General features: G+C 40.8%; 1 protein-coding gene across 25 annotated transcripts in view; it reads right to left on the bottom strand.

Annotated features, from left to right (window-relative positions):
- Positions 1-19,411, bottom strand: part of MPDZ (multiple PDZ domain crumbs cell polarity complex component) — a 139,807-nt gene that overhangs the window by 8,020 nt on the left and 112,376 nt on the right. For 16 of the 25 annotated variants that reach the window (XM_090038695.1, XM_090038692.1, XM_090038688.1 and 13 more), the window contains 18 exons: positions 18,848-19,044; positions 17,068-17,121; positions 16,100-16,191; positions 15,705-15,795; positions 15,326-15,406; positions 14,082-14,174; positions 13,923-13,997; positions 10,865-11,042; positions 9,481-9,626; positions 8,125-8,208; positions 7,814-8,007; positions 7,207-7,354; positions 5,709-5,795; positions 3,683-3,779; positions 2,902-2,942; positions 1,677-1,799; positions 461-565; positions 24-136 (listed from right to left, as the gene is read on the bottom strand). In XM_090038695.1, the coding sequence (XP_089894821.1) occupies positions 24-136; positions 461-565; positions 1,677-1,799; positions 2,902-2,942; positions 3,683-3,779; positions 5,709-5,795; positions 7,207-7,354; positions 7,814-8,007; positions 8,125-8,208; positions 9,481-9,626; positions 10,865-11,042; positions 13,923-13,997; positions 14,082-14,174; positions 15,326-15,406; positions 15,705-15,795; positions 16,100-16,191; positions 17,068-17,121; positions 18,848-19,044 (1,999 nt within the window). The remainder of the gene's footprint in view (positions 1-23; positions 137-460; positions 566-1,676; positions 1,800-2,901; positions 2,943-3,682; positions 3,780-5,708; positions 5,796-7,206; positions 7,355-7,813; positions 8,008-8,124; positions 8,209-9,480; positions 9,627-10,864; positions 11,043-13,922; positions 13,998-14,081; positions 14,175-15,325; positions 15,407-15,704; positions 15,796-16,099; positions 16,192-17,067; positions 17,122-18,847; positions 19,045-19,411) is intronic. The other 9 variants (XM_090038704.1, XM_090038702.1, XM_090038689.1 and 6 more) reach the window with 2 other exon arrangements.

Genomic DNA, 19,411 nt, shown 5'->3' on the forward strand with positions numbered 1-19,411 from the left:
TTATGGATCTTTGATGTACTTACCCTAAATCATCCTGGAAGATGCTACTTGATGTTAATCCTGAAAATGAGAGACTGGAAGTAGGTGGATCCTGTTGCTGACCTGTTATGACACTTACATCTCCTCCTGCCACCACCTGAGAGAACATTTTAGATGCCAATGAAAGTTGATATGCAGTAACTGAACACCACAACCCATTATACACACGAGGTTATTTATAAGGATGAAAAGACCAAAATGAGACTTTTTAGTTGTTAAATGTTTAAGTACTTTTCAGTCACATAAAGGATAAATAAAGTTGGATCATACTGTTTGAGATAAAATATGTAGAAGTGTAGATTGCACAATGCTTATTTCCTCTAACTTTGCTTTCCTCACCATGCCCTGTTTATTACTTTTTTAAGCTCCAAATCAAAGCAGCAAAATGAATGCTGAATGTCACTCTAGTGAAACATTTTACCTGTAATTCAATAGTGCCTGAAGCATTTTTCAACAGACTGACAGCTTGGGAGTGAGTCATGCCCTCAGTGGATGTTCCACAAATGCTAACAATCCTATCCCCGACCTGCAAATAAGAAAATAAAAGAGCAAGCCATTAATAACAATTTAGGTCACTGAGAACCACGATACCTTTGTAATACAGAATAACAGTGTCTCTCTTCCACAGAGAGTTCTGGAACTGAGTAACTCGATCCAGTAGGTTTTTACCAACAGTGTACTTCACAGAGAAATAATTTAGCACCTGCTTACAGCAAAATCTCTCTCTCTGGTCCACACTGTTAGGTGACATGAATCAAGGCAGTTCTAGTGAAATTCATATAGCGTCAGCAATAACAGGCAGGTTAGGACCTCTTCCTTTGTTTCTGGTGCATTTACCTTGTAGTTGCTTGTGGGACACCTTGATTCAATGGTAGTATAGAGGCATCTGTCTTCTACTGTCTGAATGTATGAGGGGATAATATGATTGCCTACACTTTAGAGATGTCAGCATTAAGGATTACACAGTGCTAATTAGAAGACAATATATGCAAATATCAGACAGTCTATCCAGTTGTACACTTATGCACTATGTAAAGACAGGGATTCCAAAAAATTTGACTTATTATCAGGTTCAAATTCTGCCTGGAGTAATTTAGTAAAACTCCAAAGTGAATATCCAGGCCAAATGCACTGTTTACATAAACAGTGGAGTAAACTGGTCACCACACACATCAATAGCTGCAAGTACAACCAATTCACACTAGTTTTAAGATCACTTGGGCTTAAAGAAAAGCAGCCTGCACTGAGAAGCACAGTAGGAAAAGCAGCTATGTGTGTAGTCACTGGAGAGGCTACTGATTACTCTGCCAGTAATGGGAGCTGATTTGTGGGGTTTATCTATATTACGCTCCTTCCTCTGTTTTCTGAGAATTGTGCAGGTTTTGCATCAGAGAGTTGCTTCAAATTTTCCTACTCTAATTGCTACCTTTGAGAAGAGACTAATGTCCTTGAAACAAGTGCCACCATCTCAAACTACTCAACACCATCACACACTTGTCTTGAATGGCAGAGATTGCTGGCACAGCCTGAAGCCCTGATGAAAATAACATATATTTGTGTCATCCAGCCATATGAATTTATTAAACATTACTGCAAAGAGCTTCTTCACCTACCTTCTTGCTTAACAGCTAACTTACCCTGAGTTTCTGAGTCTGGGCTGCAACTCCGTTGGGATGCATCATGGCAATAAATATGGGAACATCTCCCAGAGGACTCCCCACTCCTCCAGCAATGCTCACTCCTAGGGAATCTGCGGGGCCCTGATATGGTAAAGAAAACAGACTGAATATGTTCAAAAGAAAAATAATACAAAACAGGATTGCAAACCTAATTTGAAATACCAGAAAAGTGTCATTTTTTGAAAGTGCCCCAATGTATAGCCTTTAAATTTCTCAAACAAGATACCCCAAAATTAAGAGACCTAAAATAGCTGAATACTTATGAAGAACTCAGCTTAAAACCCTCCAGGTCAATTTGCAATAATAGAGGAGGAGGTGGGAGGAAAGTGAGCTATGATACCCTTCTTCAGGTCACTCCATCTTTAGGAACTCCTCAAAGATTACAGTTAATCTCTGCACTCCACCTAATGTACTGCTGTTGTAGGACACAGATGAAAATTATTGTCCCAGAAGATTACAAAACGGTATTTTGGCACCTATTTATAATAGCTGCAATGAAAATAAAGGTAGCCAAAATAAATCCATACAAAGTGATTAAATGTCACAATAAATAAATACTGGACAAATCAAACATGAGCTAATTTTGCTGATCCACATATGTAAATCAGGAAATCAATGGAATAGCACTAGTATAAAGTTGGTGAGTGCTAAAATCAATCTCAATTTATACTCTGATAACTTTATCAAATCTATAGTACAGCTTCAAAAAATGTAATACATAGGTATGCTCTAACTAAATATAAGTGCATACCAGAAAGATGAAAAAAATATACTTCTAAAATAATGAGCGTATAAATCTAAAACAACTCAGTTAGGTTTTAGTGGTTTTACTCCAATGAAAATGCAACAAAGGAAGTGCCCATTAGTTCTCACTAATTCTCTTTCTACCAATTTTCAGACAAACTTGGAGGCCTGTGTGTTATGTTAAAGAGATCTGTGTGTTACATGCTAAGAGCATTCTGAAGATCGAGGGGATGCATGTAAAGCTGCTATCAATATATTGTTCTACAAAAATGGATTAATTAATTTAAAAAACAAAACAAAACCCAAACATTCTAATGAAAATTTATCGTTTACAAGGTTTAGGGTATAGGATTAAAAATCTGTGGCCAGATCCTCAACCTGGTATAATGAAACCAGTTAAACTAGCCCTTGATTCATACAATTTTGTACTGTGACTTACCTTTTTTATTTCAACTATTCTGAGTCCCTGTATTTCAGAAGCTACAGTGAAATAAAAAAAACAACAAAACATAAGTTGGCTTTTAAGGGAGCTTTCAATAATAGCCATGCAAACAGCTCTACAGATTCTGGCTTTTGCTAATATATGCAACATGCTGTGAACAGATTTTGAAAGCTGCTGTCATTACATTAACAAGACTGAAGTACTTCTAAGATGGGAGGCAATAGGTATATTTTACATAAAATTAAAGAAAATACCCAATCATTCATTTCTGAATATCAAATACATTCCAGAATAAGACTTTTGGGTCTGTTGTTCTGTTCTGTTTGAGCAATTTGCAAACAACACTTAAGGCGATATTGATTTTCTTGTAATTTAAGCATGAGAAAACAGTTACTTCTCTCTTCTGATTTAACTATACTAAATCTGCTACTGTCCACAGATTTCCACACGTGGTCCCCTTTTGGAATGCATGAGACAAACAGCTTAATGGAAGTTATGCTTAGATGGGAAATTCTGATTTAACAATTTACAGTCTTACAACACAAACACCAGGTGTGGCAAGCTGCTAACAGTTCCTATTATAACAGGCTATAAAAATAAATATGCTAAATTTTAGAATAACTGCCATGTCTGCATTTTAGATTTGAAAGGAATTACTTTTAGTCCATCAATCTGGGACACTTCAGACAAACAACATATCTCAACTACTGATTCACAGACAGTTTAATGAGGTGTACATTTTCCATATAAACTATTAAAGGCCTCAAAGCAATCTTACTGGCATTCTTCTTCAGACCACTGTCAAGGGCCTCAGGTGGGCTGGAGCTAGAAACTGGGAAGCTGAATGATGACAGGCTGCCACTTCCTTCACTCACCTAAATATAACATCACATTGGGATTAAACCATACCTTTCAAACATCTAGCGTGCCAGAAGTAAAATCATGATTAACCATACCCAGCTATTTTACTGTTTTCCCTCAGGTCTATTTAGAAATCACATACAATTCTACTGCTCCTTATTCTCTTGAATACACACTATCAATGTGCCCACACTTTCTATAACCGTAACACCAAACACTTTTTCTTTCTCATAACTTTTTTGTCTGCGAAGTTGTGCATCACCCATTCTGCCACACTGATCAGAAAGCCTACTGCCTCTCAGCTCTTCCACACCACATCACTACTGTTGATGTGGACAGGGTTATCTCTCTCTTAATTTTTATTATTTGAATCTCTACTCAGTTTCCCTTTCAACTGAAAACACTGGTTCCCACCTATGATCTCTTGTTAATTTAGACTCTACAAAAGTAAAGCTTTGAGGCCAGATGCATCTTTTAGCTTTGTGCATACAAATGCAATCTGGATTTTACTGGTATCTGTGGAAGCAGTGTATGCATATATGTTAAAAGGTAGCACAGCTCATACTGTGTTATATTTTTCATTATTAGACAGTAGTGGTACCGTCTTGGCTGACTTGCTTGGTAAAAGTCATAGTCTCTTCAAGTAAATTATGTGTTTTTATTGGGTTAATACCATGGGTTAAAGTTGAGAACCTACATTTTCAGTGACAGCCAAATTCTTAATACCCAGGTGTTTTAAAGGCTTCTGGATACTACATTTTTTGCTTGGTCTTCTCACTGCTATATGACTTCAATAGGGGTGTCAAACTCGATGGATGTGGGGCTGGTCTGAGGGTACCACATGCAGTATGGGGCACACAGCACATGGGGCTGGTCCAGATTGTATGCTGCCATGTGGGGCCTGCACAAGACTAGCCTTGCATATGCAGGATTTGGCATAAGCAGCCTATGAGCCTGATTCTAACGGGCCCTGGATTCAGAGCACAGGGCCAGTGTGGCATGGGTGCTGCATGCAGCGCATGCCCCAGACTGGTTCCATGCTGCGTATCAGATGGGCTCTGTGCACTGCAGCCAGCACATACTCTCTGTAGGCTGGATGATAGGTCTCTGTGAGGCAAATCCAGCCAAGGGGCCTTATTTTTTTGATATCCTGAACTTAAAACATCCAGGTATCTTCTCTCAGTCCAAAGCAATCAGATATGTAAAATTTTAGATAGTTTCTATGAGACCTGGATGGTCTGTATGCTAGTTTTTAGGCTGATTAATTTTCAGTTTAGCCCAGATTGATCTCTGGAGTCTTCAAAAAGTGTGTGATATGGTTAATAATGGAAACATTAAGAGAGACACATAACCACAGCAGTATCATTCACACTGCAAGTACACCAAGATTACCTTTAGATGTGGAAATGGATAAAGGTCAAATACTTCATTAAAATTAATCAGTGGAGCTGACCAGAAAGGCCTGATAAAGGCACAGATTCCTCTTTTCTGCACAGCTCTGTTAACCATACAAAATCCTCTTGTTTCTCACCCTTTCCAAAGATTTGTGCTTTGTTGCTGAAGGTATTATTTGGCCAGGGTCCCTATGTGTATATCAGGGCAGTGCAGGAGAGTGCTGAACAAAGTATTTCATGGGGAATATTCCATGCCACTGGTTTCATTGGGAGATTAAGCTTTACTTCCCAGGATGAAGCCCTAAAATCACAATCAGGCGACACAACAAAGCCACTCCCGGAGCAACTTTTTGGCTGGACCATGCCTTTAGCCAGTGAAACATGACCACCAAAAGGCTGTGAAACTTCTGTACATAAAAGATTTTGCTTTTCTTCAACTTGGATGTTAAGTGGAAAAACACTTTCAGCGTAAAGTCCATTTCTTCTGTTTGCCTTCACTGATTAACTACATTTGCTCTTTCCAATCTAAATGGTTTCATAATAACTGACCTGGCTGCTCTGGGATGTTCTCCTCTCTGAATGGAATGGACCAGCTTTTATTCTTCCAACTTCTAGTCTCACAGTACCTAAGGAACACTAAAAACCAAGTAATTTATAACACACGTTACCTGGGCGGTACTCCAAGAGGTACCCCCTCTCCAATTTAAGAGAACAAAGCAGGTGCACAGGCACTTTGGGAGGTGTAGGGACTCTCTTCCCCCTACAGAGCAGAGCCAGACCACCAATGGGGATTTAACCATATACCCTTTAATACTGGGAACATAACAGGCATAAATCAGAGGGTATAGTGGACTCTACAATGCCCCAAGGGGGCAGGATTCAACAAAAAACAGGGTTAACAAAAAATAAAACACAAACAGCAGAACAAACTATACTGGTTGGTGAAATATAAAAAGGCACAAAATGCAAAATGTCAAATGACAAAGAAATATAGGGTACCTGGAGGGGGAGAAAGGGGGGAAAACACAATGACCCCTTTCCACTGCAAGTTATCTCACTCACCCCAAGTCACCCCAGCTGGGACTTGAACCCAGAGCTCCCATATGGTAGGCAGGAATGCTGCCATACAGCCACCAATGTTGGCACTGCTCCAGCCTGCTAGGGGTCTTGACCTTCCTGGAGTCCCGGCCTCTGATTGGAGGAGCTGGAAGCAGAGCTGGGAACCTCTCAGGTTGCTGCTCAGATTCTTCCTGGAGCGGGGAGAGCCTCTCCTGCTGGCTGCAGCCTCTCGTAGGGGATCCTGGAGCCCAGTGGGGAGCCTCCCCTGCCAGCCACACTGCTGAGGGTCCAACTGCTGCCTGCAGGTCCTGCTCTTTCAGGTTCTTCCGGGGCACTGCTCCTGCCCCGCTGGTTCAGCTCTTGCCAGCTCTGTGAAGCCCCTTCCTTGTGGTCCCTCGCTGGTCTCTTCCTTGAGTCAGCCCACGCTGCCCCTTTTATGCCCCTCCAGGTGACCCAAGGGACCAATCGGAGACAAGGGGGTGGGGGTGGGGGGGGTGAGTCTCCGGGGCCTGATTGGTGCGGAAAGGGAATCCCAAGTCCTCCAATCATCTTTTGCCCTTTCAAAACCGCTGGGATAGGTCACTGCCAGCTAGCCCGTCACACACATGTCATTTAGACTGAACCTGGATATCTTTCTGATGTGTATATATGCTATAGCTTGAACAGAACTTATGGACTCAGTGAAAAAATTACTGGTTAAGAGGTTTTTTAGCTGATGTTACATAGATGATGGCCATGTTAGACGATAATCTGGTTTTAAAAGACATAAAATGACATGGCAGCACCACGGCTCCTTTCATCTCAACAACTGCCTAAAACATCCAATGCTGAACACCAGCAAACTTAGGAAAAAAGCTGGATGTCTATCCCAAATTATTCTATAGTATCATCTCTATGATGGTCTCAACAAGAACTCTGGATCCATCCTAAAATCTGAGGGAAGTTTGAATTGACTGCCAAACACTGGTTTAGTCTACTTTGATGTTACCTTTAACAAAGCAGCAACAGCCTCCTGGTTAGCATTTCGAACGTCTTCTCCATTCACCATTAATATCTGATCTCCTTGCATCAGTCTCCCATCTGCATCTGCTATTCCTCCTTTGACAATGTCTGACACAAACACCCCAGTATCATTTCTGCAAGAACATAAGATATTATGTATTATACTAATATACACCTGAAGTAATTTACCATCCAAGCTTTTGAAACTTTTGCTTAAAATGCTGTTTCCTGTAATGTTTATGAAGTAATATTGAGCTAGATCCCATTGTACCTTACTCCATAAGCTACTGAGTTGGGACCAAATAAATTGAAAAGCTATTTGCCTTGTCTTGTTTACTACTGCAAAAAAAGAACTGGCCGGCACTGACAAAACAGGGTCATGTAATAATGATCTGAAAAAGACCATTTATGTCCTCAATCAAGACACGAATCATCCACTGGTTTTGATCCATACGAATTATCTAAAAGCAATGATAGATTTTTCAAATTATTTTAAATTGTGGTCAAATAGAGATTTACACAAGCTCAGCACATCTGTGGCAGACCTTTCCACCAGTGTCCTTCAGACTAAAAGTCTCCCAGAAAATTAATACCTTTTCCCAACGATACTCAGTCCAAGGCCTTTGCCTGGCTTCTTTTGCAGCTCTATATTGAGAACATCATACATATCTTCTTCCTTGTACTGGGCTTCATCTCTGTACACAGTGAGACGGACTTTTTGGGGCGTCTGTCTGAGAACATTTATTGCTTCATCATGTGTGGCACTCCTGAGATCAATCCCATTCACCTGCAATATAACCACAGGTTGACTGTCGGATGTTAAACGAGCACATTCATAACTTGAAAGAAAAGGTTAAAAGATATTTTTTCATGGTAATTTAAAGTAATATACGTAAGACCAAACCTCTAAAATCTGATCCCCAGCCCAGAGCCTTCCATCTTTGGATGCTGCTCCTTCTTCATACACCTCATGAATAATGATTGCTCCCTGTGGATTAATAAAAATACACTGCATATTGAAGGAACACCTTTAATACACACTGCAGCTGGCCCTAACTTTAGCTTTAGAGAATCAACTGTTGAAAACATGTTGCTGTGAAAAGAGAAGGCAGTAGCCAAACAATAAAAACAAAACAAAACAAAAAATCAGCAGTCTGAAAGAGAACCCAAGTTCCTAATGCTAAAAGCAAAAGACCTTTAAGGATGTTACATTTTCTTCTACATTAACAACAACCAAACCCATTTTAAAAGGGGACTGAACAAACTAATGGAGGAAAGGTCCATCAGTGGTTATTGAACATGACATTTAGGGGTATCACCTCAAAATTGGGACTTCTTGCACTTTGAATGCTGGAAGCTGTACGGGGAGAGGGACAGGAAATGGATCAGTCTATCCAGGTTCTGCATAAATATTCTTTTCTTTAGCAGGGGCATAGGTTGTAGCCATGTTGATCTTAGGACATAGGCAGACAAGGTTCTTTGGGTAAATCTGATATATTTTATTAGACCAACTCAAATTGTTGGAAAAAAACCTTCTTTGTAAGCTTTCGGGCACAAACACCCTTAGTCAAGACCTTTCCTTTAGCATTCACTCTATGCCATTGTGCAAGAGACTAACCTATTCGTTATGCAGAGGGAAACAGCAGACCTAGACTCACTAAGAGAATTAACTATAAGGCTCCCTGAATCAGGGAGGCCAGGAGAGGCGTAACAGCTGATTACCTGGGACAAGAGAAAAAACAGGGATGGGAATGTAGGTCACAGGTTTATAACAAGTGTTTCAAGAGGTGGACATGGAGCAAAGCATGCTGGCCAATGCCCACTGCCCCTCAAATGAGTCCAAGGAGCCCATGGACACTGCCTAGTGAAACTGCCAAGAGACACAAGCAGAGGAGTGGTTAGAAGATGGCCCCACAGTTGCTGGGTTTCTCCTAGCCAAAGCCTCCTTCCTGCTCTAAGAGACAGTGAGTTTGGCCAGACCAGGAGGAAGTTTACTAGGAGGAGTTCCTGGGACTTGATGGGGCATAGACGAGGACTGCCTTTGAGAGACAGGCTACCAGATCACATGGACCCGTGGTCTGACTCAGTATAGCATTCCTTATGTTCTTAAGCTGAAATCAGTTCTATAAATTTATTTATTGCTTCCAGTCACTTGCCCAAAAAAGCCCACATTTACCTGTAGAGAAAAAAAGCTCTCTCTCTCATAAGGACTTTAACTTAGTACCATGGTCTCATTTTGAAGCAGTGTTAATTTACTAACCAATAAGGTGTCTGCTCCCCCTACAATGCTCAGCCCAAGACCGGTGCGTCCTTTGGAGATATCAATGGTTGTTTCACATCCTGGGATGATTGGACACGTAGCTGGGTCAGACGCTAATGTGGCTGGAGTGGAAGACCTGCTTGTATCTAAATAAAAGTTAAAATGAAACATATTAGCTATAATGAGTGGTTACAAGTAACTGAAAAACACCCTTTATATAAAATTGTGAGACATCAGTGACAGTCTTACAGGAATATCTGCAAATGGGTCCAAAATGTAACCTAATCTGAAACATTACCAATGTGATTCTACAGTTCCTCACCCAGCTCTTTCTCCAAAAAGGGTGTGCTGTACAATGGATAAAATCACTGCCCCATATCTTTGCTTAGCCTTCATAACTGCCACAAACCTATATATACTGAGCTTGTTTCCAAAGGCAGGTACAATACAAACTGAATTATTTATTCAGTGTCTAGACCACAGTCTGCTGTCCAGCAGTTGCATACCACATGCACCCCACTGAAACAAACTGAATTAAATGAATGGGAATTGTATTCACATTAATAAGGGCATATACCAACTGAATAGCTGAGTGATTAAGATCACAGATAACAAGAATGAATATTATCATGGAAGACTGTGAATGTATAACATATACCCTCCTTTATACAGCTTTGTACCTCTCTCACACCTAGGTCTAGCACATAGATGTTCTTGCTGTTTATGTTTTAATAACTTTTGTATATTTTAAATATTACCTATATATCTATCTGAATGCTGGAGAGGCAGTGTTGCTTGCTGACTAGAGGAAAGGCCAGGATTTTAGTTTTAAGCTAATCTGGAGCTCTGGTGCTCTGGGCAACCTTAAAAAAGTTTTTAGGTCAAAGCTTACAGCTAGATAGGTACCTCAGTCTATATTGCCCACCCCCACAATATAGCTTGGCAGCAACAGTATAGTAGCCAGGCAAGCAGGTTAACCCTTCCCTGCCTACTCCTCTGAGACAATCAATGCAGGCAGCCACAAGTAAGCAAAGGGGGGGGGGGCGAGGAATGGGGCAGGAGGGAGATTCTTACCTTTCAGTCCTCCAGGCCCCTGCTGGCCTAAATGTGTGACTACTCCCAACTTGAGCTAGCACTAACACCAGTTAACATTTATGCAGCTCACAGTGTAACGTGTAACAAAGCCTTTACACTGGTTTCCATACCTAAGGTACTAGAGGGTAGCAAGTCCTGCGCTCAGAAATGTATGACGATAACAATTGTGACTGGTCCTAGAACACAGATGCAAATATCTGGGGCAGGTCTTTGCAGATGTTCATAATATTGCTTTTCATTTTTTATCACTTCATTCATGTGAGACAGGGCAGAACAGGAGGGTTCTTACTTTTAACTGTCTCTGATTCCAGTGACCCAGATGGTAGAACCATCACTGGTTGCTGAAGGCTCTTCGGCTCACCTGTGGTAGCACTGGGAAGTGGTGGTGGTGCTATTTGCCTATCATGGTCAGGCGAGTTGACCGTAAGCTTCACTGTAGTCTTTGATGTCTTCAACAGACTGATGAACTTAGTAACAAAGAGAACAGACAACACAACTCTCTAATTATGACAAATAGATAATTAGGACATTATTAGGAATGTCATTGGAATTGTTCCATGAACTGGAGCAAAAAATCCAGTGCATGGCAATGTGGGAAATGAGAACAAGGGGGAAGATTGATATTTTGATCATTGTGTGTAAATATGGCAAATTTCTATGGGCCAGACCTCAACTCATGTCAATCAGTTTTAAATTACTTAAATGAAACTATGCCAGTTTATACCAACTTTCAAATTGTGATGCACAATTTTTGTTAGCTTTCCTAGTTGCAACACTATATAGTAATGAGTGAAAAACAGAGAACTAGTATCAATCAATACTGTTTACAGAGAGACAATGCCAGAGCTCTTACTGAATAATGGAAGAATGGGATCATACCAGCCAAATACTTCAAGGTAATTCATGTCTTGAGAAGAAAATATAAGAAAAATAGCAAATGAATTAAAGAATGAGGGAAGAAGATGCTGGGAAAGTAAGCAAAAATGGAACAAAACACACTATCTGATCCTTATAAGGGATTAAGCAGCTTTCTAATCCCTTTGACCTCATTGAGAATGGGCAGTACCTCACACTGAGCTTCTCTCAGGCTCATGGCTTTGAAGTGCAATTATTAGAACAGTGCCTACATCAGACTGATATGTTAAGTAGCAGATCTGTTCCTTGCTCTAAAACACATCTGCTTTTTCAGCAAACTCTGAATTTTACTACATCGTTCGCTGTTATCACTGCTGAGCTAACAGAATTAAATAGATTCTATTCTGATTATATTTTATCAAGCAGAATCTGTTTACCCAGTTCTAAACTCTAACACTGGTAATGCAGCATAAGCCAGACAGGGCACAGCTTGATTCCCTACTGAGCTCAGATTGTGTTTGCAGAGCTCAAAGTTAGCACAAAAAATCTTTTTTAGTTATGAACCGAGTAAATTTTACCTAAAAGCTATGGAGATAGCAAACTTGAAATCATATACTGCTATGTATACAGTAATTTCTCAGGGTTTTATCACAGTTTAATAATTTGTTGTCATAAATTATGCTTCCCAGCTGGGAGTGCCTTGCTAGTGTAAAATAGCAATGTAATACACACTACAATTAATATAAGTGGCTCCAGTTCTACGTGTTTATCACCTAAGGAAAACAGGCTGGAATAACTGTTCCACTCCAGCTTTCATTCCATACCAGAAGTGTCTTTTTCAGTATACATTGGAAATATATTAATTTAAGTACAGAAAATGATTTTTAGTATAGAATAAGACTACCCAAAAAGGGAGTCAGTGTTGCACTTTAAATTCATGCTAACTTGTTCTGCAGTAGCTCCTCTGTATAGACAAGCAATAAGAGATGCTGGTTTTTAGGCCTCTGGCACAAGTTACATTTGAAATGAAGATCAATAAATTGTAACATGCCACATATCCACTCCACATTTATTACCTAATAACAAACCACAAAAATGCTCATCCAGTCACAAAGATGTTACTTGCAAAATATCTTTGCAGCTTGTTTGTATTCTACTTGTATTTGAACACGTGACATGTTACAGATAGGATGACAGTGTTTGGCCAGGTCCTCCAGCATACTAGGGTGGACTGTTTTCTCTTTTTCCTCTACCCCCTCCTGCAAGGAACTCTATGCTGAATTTTGCTGCTCCAGGGTGCCTCAGCAGGAAACTCACGGCCCCTCTACCCATTCCCCAACCAGTGGACAAAGCTGCTTCTTTAAAGAGCCATTAGCATCTTTTTCCTGTGAGATGCAGAATGTAAATAGACAATCAACCTGTTATGCTTTACTTACACACAATAATAATCTAAGAGAAAGGAAGGGAATTTGCTTGGAAAGCTGCTAGTAAAGGCAAAAGAAAGCACATCCATAAAAGTACATCAAAAGATGTTCCAAAAGTTTGAGCCCTGTTGTTCCTTGCATACCCTGCTCTTCATGTGGATTTCCTCTGCCGTGTGCAAGGGTCAAGGGTGCAACTCCTTCACCCAGGGGGAGCTCAGAGCTCATGTCTTATTAGCAGCTGAATGTGTCGGAGGGAGACTGATAGGCCCAGGTCTCCTCCAAGTCTGGGAAGGCACCAGCAGGGCACAAACAGGGGGCAGGGTATCCCCCAGTAGGCCAGCCAGCAACTGGGGAGGGGAGGTTTAATGGGGAGCACTCTCTATGCCCCCCTACCAGCTGGAGTGCTCGCTGTCACGGGGGGACAAGTGCCCCCGTTATGCATCGTCTATGTTGCCAGCAACTGTCCAGCTCTCCTTGCTGGCAAGTGCTGGCAAAGCAAGTTCCCCAAACAGTTTTTTCCCCTCTGGATAATTTGCCTATGAATGTGAACCAGGTGTCATTACATGACAGTTTCCATCAAGCAACAATATCTGTTGCTTGATGGAACAGTCCCTGCTCCCCAGAGCACTACCGGAAGTAACAAGGAATAACGGGCATAAGTTGACTGAGAGTAAATTCAGGCTAGACATCAGGAGGCACTACTTCACAGTAAGGGTGGCTAGGATATGGAACCAACTTCTAAGGGAAGTGGTGCTCGACCCTACCCTGAGGGTCTTCAGAAGGAGGCTAGATAATCACTCAGCTGAGGTCGTGTGACCCCAGCATCTGTTCCTGTTCCTGCAGGGGGCTGGACTTGATGATCTGGTCAGGTCCCTTCCGACCCTGCCTACTATGAAACTATGTTGCTTGATGGAATAACATATGCTAGGAGCCCTAGCCTAATCTCTACTTTCCAGAGCACAACCAATACAACCATACTGGATCTCCTCCACAAGGACAGAAACGGAGATGAATGCCGGTAGGGATTTGCCTCAGAAGGTCACAGAACTCCCTATGTTCCTAAATCACCTTTTCTATGGGATAGCCCATAACTGCTTCATCATCCACTGCCAGTATCTGATCCCCAACTTTAATCCGTCCATCCTGGAAATAAAATTAACAGAAAATATCAGTATGGAAATATTTTCCATTCTTTTTCCTGAATTGATTTGCATTTAATTCACTCACCTTTGCTGCTGTCCCATGGTCAGTTAAGCTCTTAATAACTACTCCATTAATTGTGTCTTCTTCACTGATGGCAATACCAATTCCCCCCTGATCCTATGGGAAATAATAACTATCATCCATTAGATGCTGCATTTAGCAAAGTGTAAGTACATGTATTTATGAGACTATGGTGATGTTTGTAAATAGCATGGAAGTTTGGGCTTTCCTTATACATCTAAAACTATAAAAATTCATTTGCAAATGATCCACCTCCTCCAATCCTTAAACATGCTAGGGAACCTAAATAGCTGTGAAGTACTTCTAACTTAAAAGTTAAAAAATACTATTGTATACTATAGAAAAAATAGGGAATGGGAAATGTAGGGGATAGAGAAAAATATATCCCCTCCCTGATGAAATTACTAAAGATTTGTGGTGGCATGAATTTTTCCTGACTATTTTACCCAGAAATATGTAAGTAAATCATGTGGACACGGTTACTTGTGGTATCTACTCCCAGTTAGAAAGAGAAGGCCAGTTGCCAGTGATGCATCTGACTAACCTTAAAATCTCAGCTCTTTAATCTCCCGCATACAGCCTTCTTCCATGTGTTATTACAAAATAGGAGACATTTTTCTTTCCCTCCTTTGCCATGTTCATGATCATAGCCATTTTAATTCATATGTATGATTTTTTTGTTAACAGTATATATGTTGCTTCCCAGGACTTGATACTTACAGTATGCCAATTAATTTATTTGGAACAATTTAGTCAATGATTTCATCACAGACAAGAATTAACCAATTTCAAGAACAGAGTCATTTGTAGCACTGAAGGAAAGAGATAGCATAGCCCTCACTGAGCCTGTACCCATGAGGTCATACCATGTACAGCAAGTCCTACACCTGTCCCCTAATTCCCTCACCTGCCTTTTCTTAAAGTCCCAGTAACCTCTGAGCCAAGCCCTAACAACTGTTTACTGAAATTCTGCACCTTGGGCAAGGAGTGTATTCTTTCTGAAGCACATGCAACCTGCCTAAATAGGAGAAATGCCTAGCTGAGAGACTGGAGTTTTGCTGATCCTGGGGTGGTTTTGGTCCTACCTGCAAACAGGAGGAGAATGCTTGAAGTTCATATCCCTACCTCCAAGGAAAGGAAAATAGTTTCTCTGCCCACAAAGGAAAACAGCCTCATAAGTGACACTTGGTGAGATTAAGGTGCACATCAACCTGCACACTTTCAGTTTTGTGAAAACTTTAAATTACCTTGGGAAGTTCGACATGCTGAACATTTTTATACGAACTCAAATCTACTGCTGTAACCAGATTTGTAGGGTTTGATTCTTTCTGGAAGAGAGAGTATAGCAATGTAAAAAAGTATTTTATAAAGCATTTACTTCATCCTTAAAACATTAAAGAAGCCTATTCTTCAACAGAGGGCCTGATTTTCCACACAGACCACTTTATACTGGTGTAACTTCTCATAATCAGGAACATAAGATGTTTCACAGCTGTGCTCAAATCCCATTCAGTTTCCCTTGTGGACATTTTCTATCTTTAAAGCATAACAAATAATAGGGTATTTTTCTATACAGAAAACTGTCATCATCTTAATGAAATAAATTAACCAGATATTTGTTTTTACCTCTTGACTCTGAAGAGCCCCTGAAGTGGAAGGTGAAGATTCTATTGATTTCCCAGGGCAAACAGCCATTTGATTCACTGCATCTTCAGTTCTGTCATATATTAAATTAAAGCGTATGTTACAGCATCACCAACTTTCCTACTAAAAGGTTAATAATATGCCTTCATTTATTTGATGTTTATTTTTATGTTGTTGGAAATCACAACACAGCTATAAAAAGCGAAAGCGTGTAATACATGTGGTGTTCAAAGACAGTTACTGTCATAGCAGCACACACACAAAAAACAAAGGTAAAATTTTCACATGAGAAAGGTTTAATAAAAATTAAAAAAATAAAAATTTGCTTGTACCAAAACTGAAAAAAACATTTCTAAGAAACTTTAAACAGTGTTTACCTGATAAATATGATTTTTACTGTTGATGGTGCACATTTGATTATAGATGAGGCATTCTGATGAGTTCTCCCATAGAGAATTTGTCCATTTATCTATGTGAGTGGGAATGGCAAATAAGTTTGAGAATTTTAATTTTTTTACATTTTAGCTTAATTATGCAAAATCCCCGTGCCTGACTTTACCATTTTAAAATTTTAGTCTCTAATGTATTATGGCCTGACTTTAACCGCCTATCGGGTGCTCTTCCCTAACTGTTAGTGTGATTTCAGACGTTCATGTACTAAAGATGTCCTTTACTATGTTACACTGCCTAGGAGGCACATCTTTTTTCATTCCTCATTGATTATAGCTTGATTCACTAGTGGTGGAATAAAACAAAACTCGTGTATAAACCTGCCAACAAGAAATAAACCATCCATATCAAGCAAGAAAATTAATATTATTCACTGTATCTCAACATTGTTAACCACTTTACAACAGTCTTCATGTCAAGGCACTTACAGTACAAGGACCTGACCTTTAAACCATTTATGCCTGTGGGTGACTTGACTTGAGTAGTTCCACTGAAGCTCAAAGGAATTCTGAATGTGACGAAAGTAAGTGTGTTTTCAGGGTAGCGCAATGATTTACTCAGACAATGCATTTTTATAAATGACATTTGATGGTGCAAGCACAAAGCTGTGGTAAGCCCTCAAACTAAGAATTGGTGAAGCCCATTTTAAGGATAATTTGAAGGAAAGATGAGAGTTTCCTCAGGGCCTCTACCAATGAGCGCCAAGGGTAGGCAGCAGAACACTGAGCTGCTGAATAAGGGACTAGCAGGACTTGGGTTTTATTAAGAGCAAGCCAGGCCCAGGGATTGGGAGGAGGAGGAGAAAGAGCCGTATAAGCCTGAGTCCAGGGCCCAAGGCTCAGATCCTCACAAAAGAAGGTGCTTTTCAGGTATGTTAGATGGTGAGATAACTTACATAGTTTGTTTCTGTTGCTTGGGGTTTGTGTTCCATTGCAAGACTGGATGGTGGCTGTAAGGGAAGAGGAGGCAACATAGCAGGGTGCCTGGGGTATGCTGGGTTTTAAGCCCTGTAAAGGGGCCAAGAGAGTGAGCTGGGCTATAGCCAAGGAGGCCGAGGCTGAGGCCGAGGTATGGGTGCAGCAGGGTGGGGCCAGAGATCCAGCATAGGGAGAGAGAGTGATGGAGGCCAGAGATACCTGCCGTCCCCTTGATACTTGGGCCAGGGGAGCCAAAAGAGCAAGAGAGAGACCTGCTACAGTTATGGTATGATGACTGGAAGCCTAATGATAAGCAGGGTGGGACAAGGCACCAAAAACCAAACTCTGGACATCTGAAGGCAGCCTCTCAAATTTATTAACTTTTGACATGAAGGCACAGCAGGTGAGAGTGGAGGCAGCCAATAAGGGGAACTGAAGTAGGAGAACAGGCATAGGGTAGGCCTTTAGGGAAGCCCGTTACAATGTGGAGGCCTATATTGAAGTGAGTCAGTCTAGCGACCTCCCCGCAAATGGGACAAACCCTACCATAAAATCATCAGAGCCCATGACTTCCTCTTTCTTAAAGGCATCCTTACATGTGCTCCAGGGTGGGGGCGGGGGGAAGCTCTTTAATTACAGTGACTCTTGGGAGCGGCTTTAATTAAAAGCACCAGCAGTGTCATGTGTATTCAGTGTCCTGCACTTCAAAAGGCGGTAGGGGCTACACGTGCACTACACTGACTGACATACGGAGGCACTTTAACTAAAGCTCATTTGATGAGCTTTAGTTAAAGCACCACCTCCACCTTCTTGAAGTGTGGGGATGCTGAATACACATGACACTGAGGCTGCTGGGTCGTGCTAATAAATGTGTGATTAATTAAGTCTGCTCCAACACATGCTAATTAGCATGCACAGGAGCAGATGTCAGGCATGTGCCCTATATTCCCACTGCATATAATGCAAAATAGAAAAAACAACACTTTCCAGTATATACAATGGCATATTTTAGTAGACAAAATTGTAATTATATAATGTTCTACAGCAGTCCACAGAGATTGGTGGGGCAGCAGTGAGACTATAGTTGGATGACATGCTATTTTCCTGAGTTTAAAAGTACATTTTTCTCTTCCCTATAATGCCAAAACTTTTTTCCCCTATTTTATAGCAATGTTATGCAGTACTGGTCTGGATGAAAAACAAATTCCAATCTCAACCATTAGGTGCATACCAGAATGAAAAATCTGATTACAGGGGAATAATATTGAAGTCTACCTGGACTTCAAGAAGGCCTTTGACAATGTTTCTCACCCCATGCTCATAAAAAACTAGGCGACTGTGGCATTGATGCCTACACAGTCAGATGGGTGGTGGTGAATGGGTCAAGGACTAACAGCCACAAATTGATTGAGTGTAGGTTCAGGCTTTATATCAGGAGGCATCACTTTACAGTTTGGGCTGCCAGGCTCTGGAATGGGCTCCCAAGGAAGGTGGTGCTCTCCCCTACCATGGGGGTTTTCAAGAGGAGGTTGGATAGATATCTGGCTGGGGTATTATGATCCCAGTACTCGTTCCTGCTTAGGACAGGGGGTTGGACTTGATCTGTTCAGGTGCCTTCTGACCCTAGAAACTACGAAACTATCGGGATTATGAGGCTAGATGGTTAACTGAAACCTTTATGGTGCATTAAGAATCTAACTCTTTGATGTAGCAACAATCAACATATTTATAGTTAAGTATAAATTGCTAAAAACTTACTTCAAGTAACTCATCTGCAATCTGCAACCTGCCATCTTTTCCAGCTGCTCCATTTGGATCAATTCCCACTACAAAGACACTCATCCTAGATCGGTCTTTGTTGCCAGCAAGACTAAGTCCCAAGCCAGCTTTTCCTTTTTCCAGCTCTATCATATGAAGGTCTCCTGGCAGATTTCCATAACGTTGTGTTATCTTTCCTAAATGTAAACAGGAGAAAACTTGAGTGTGGTAGGAATTGAATTCCTATTACAAACTTTAACAAGCTGAGCAGCTGATTAACTTATGCATCTAATACATGCAACTGCAGCATCCCAAAATAACTAAAGTAATTCAAAGAGTGTAACCTACTCCTTTTCTGCTAAAACCAATGTTATCTGTCAAAATGTTGTCAAAATGTTTCCAAAACTTCTCTCTTGGTTTCTCCCCATACCAAAAAATTAAATCTCTTCCACTTTTTTTTTTTTTAATTTTGCAAAGCAATAATCCCCCTCCATTAACTACAGGTGAGACTGAATTCAGAAAGCAGGCACTGTCAATGCCACTGCCACGAGTCAGGTACACTGT

This window comes from Crocodylus siamensis, chromosome 3, assembly GCF_052110815.1.
Source record: "Crocodylus siamensis isolate JL-2025a chromosome 3, ASM5211081v1, whole genome shotgun sequence".
In the NCBI taxonomy this organism is placed as follows: Eukaryota; Metazoa; Chordata; order Crocodylia; family Crocodylidae; genus Crocodylus; species Crocodylus siamensis.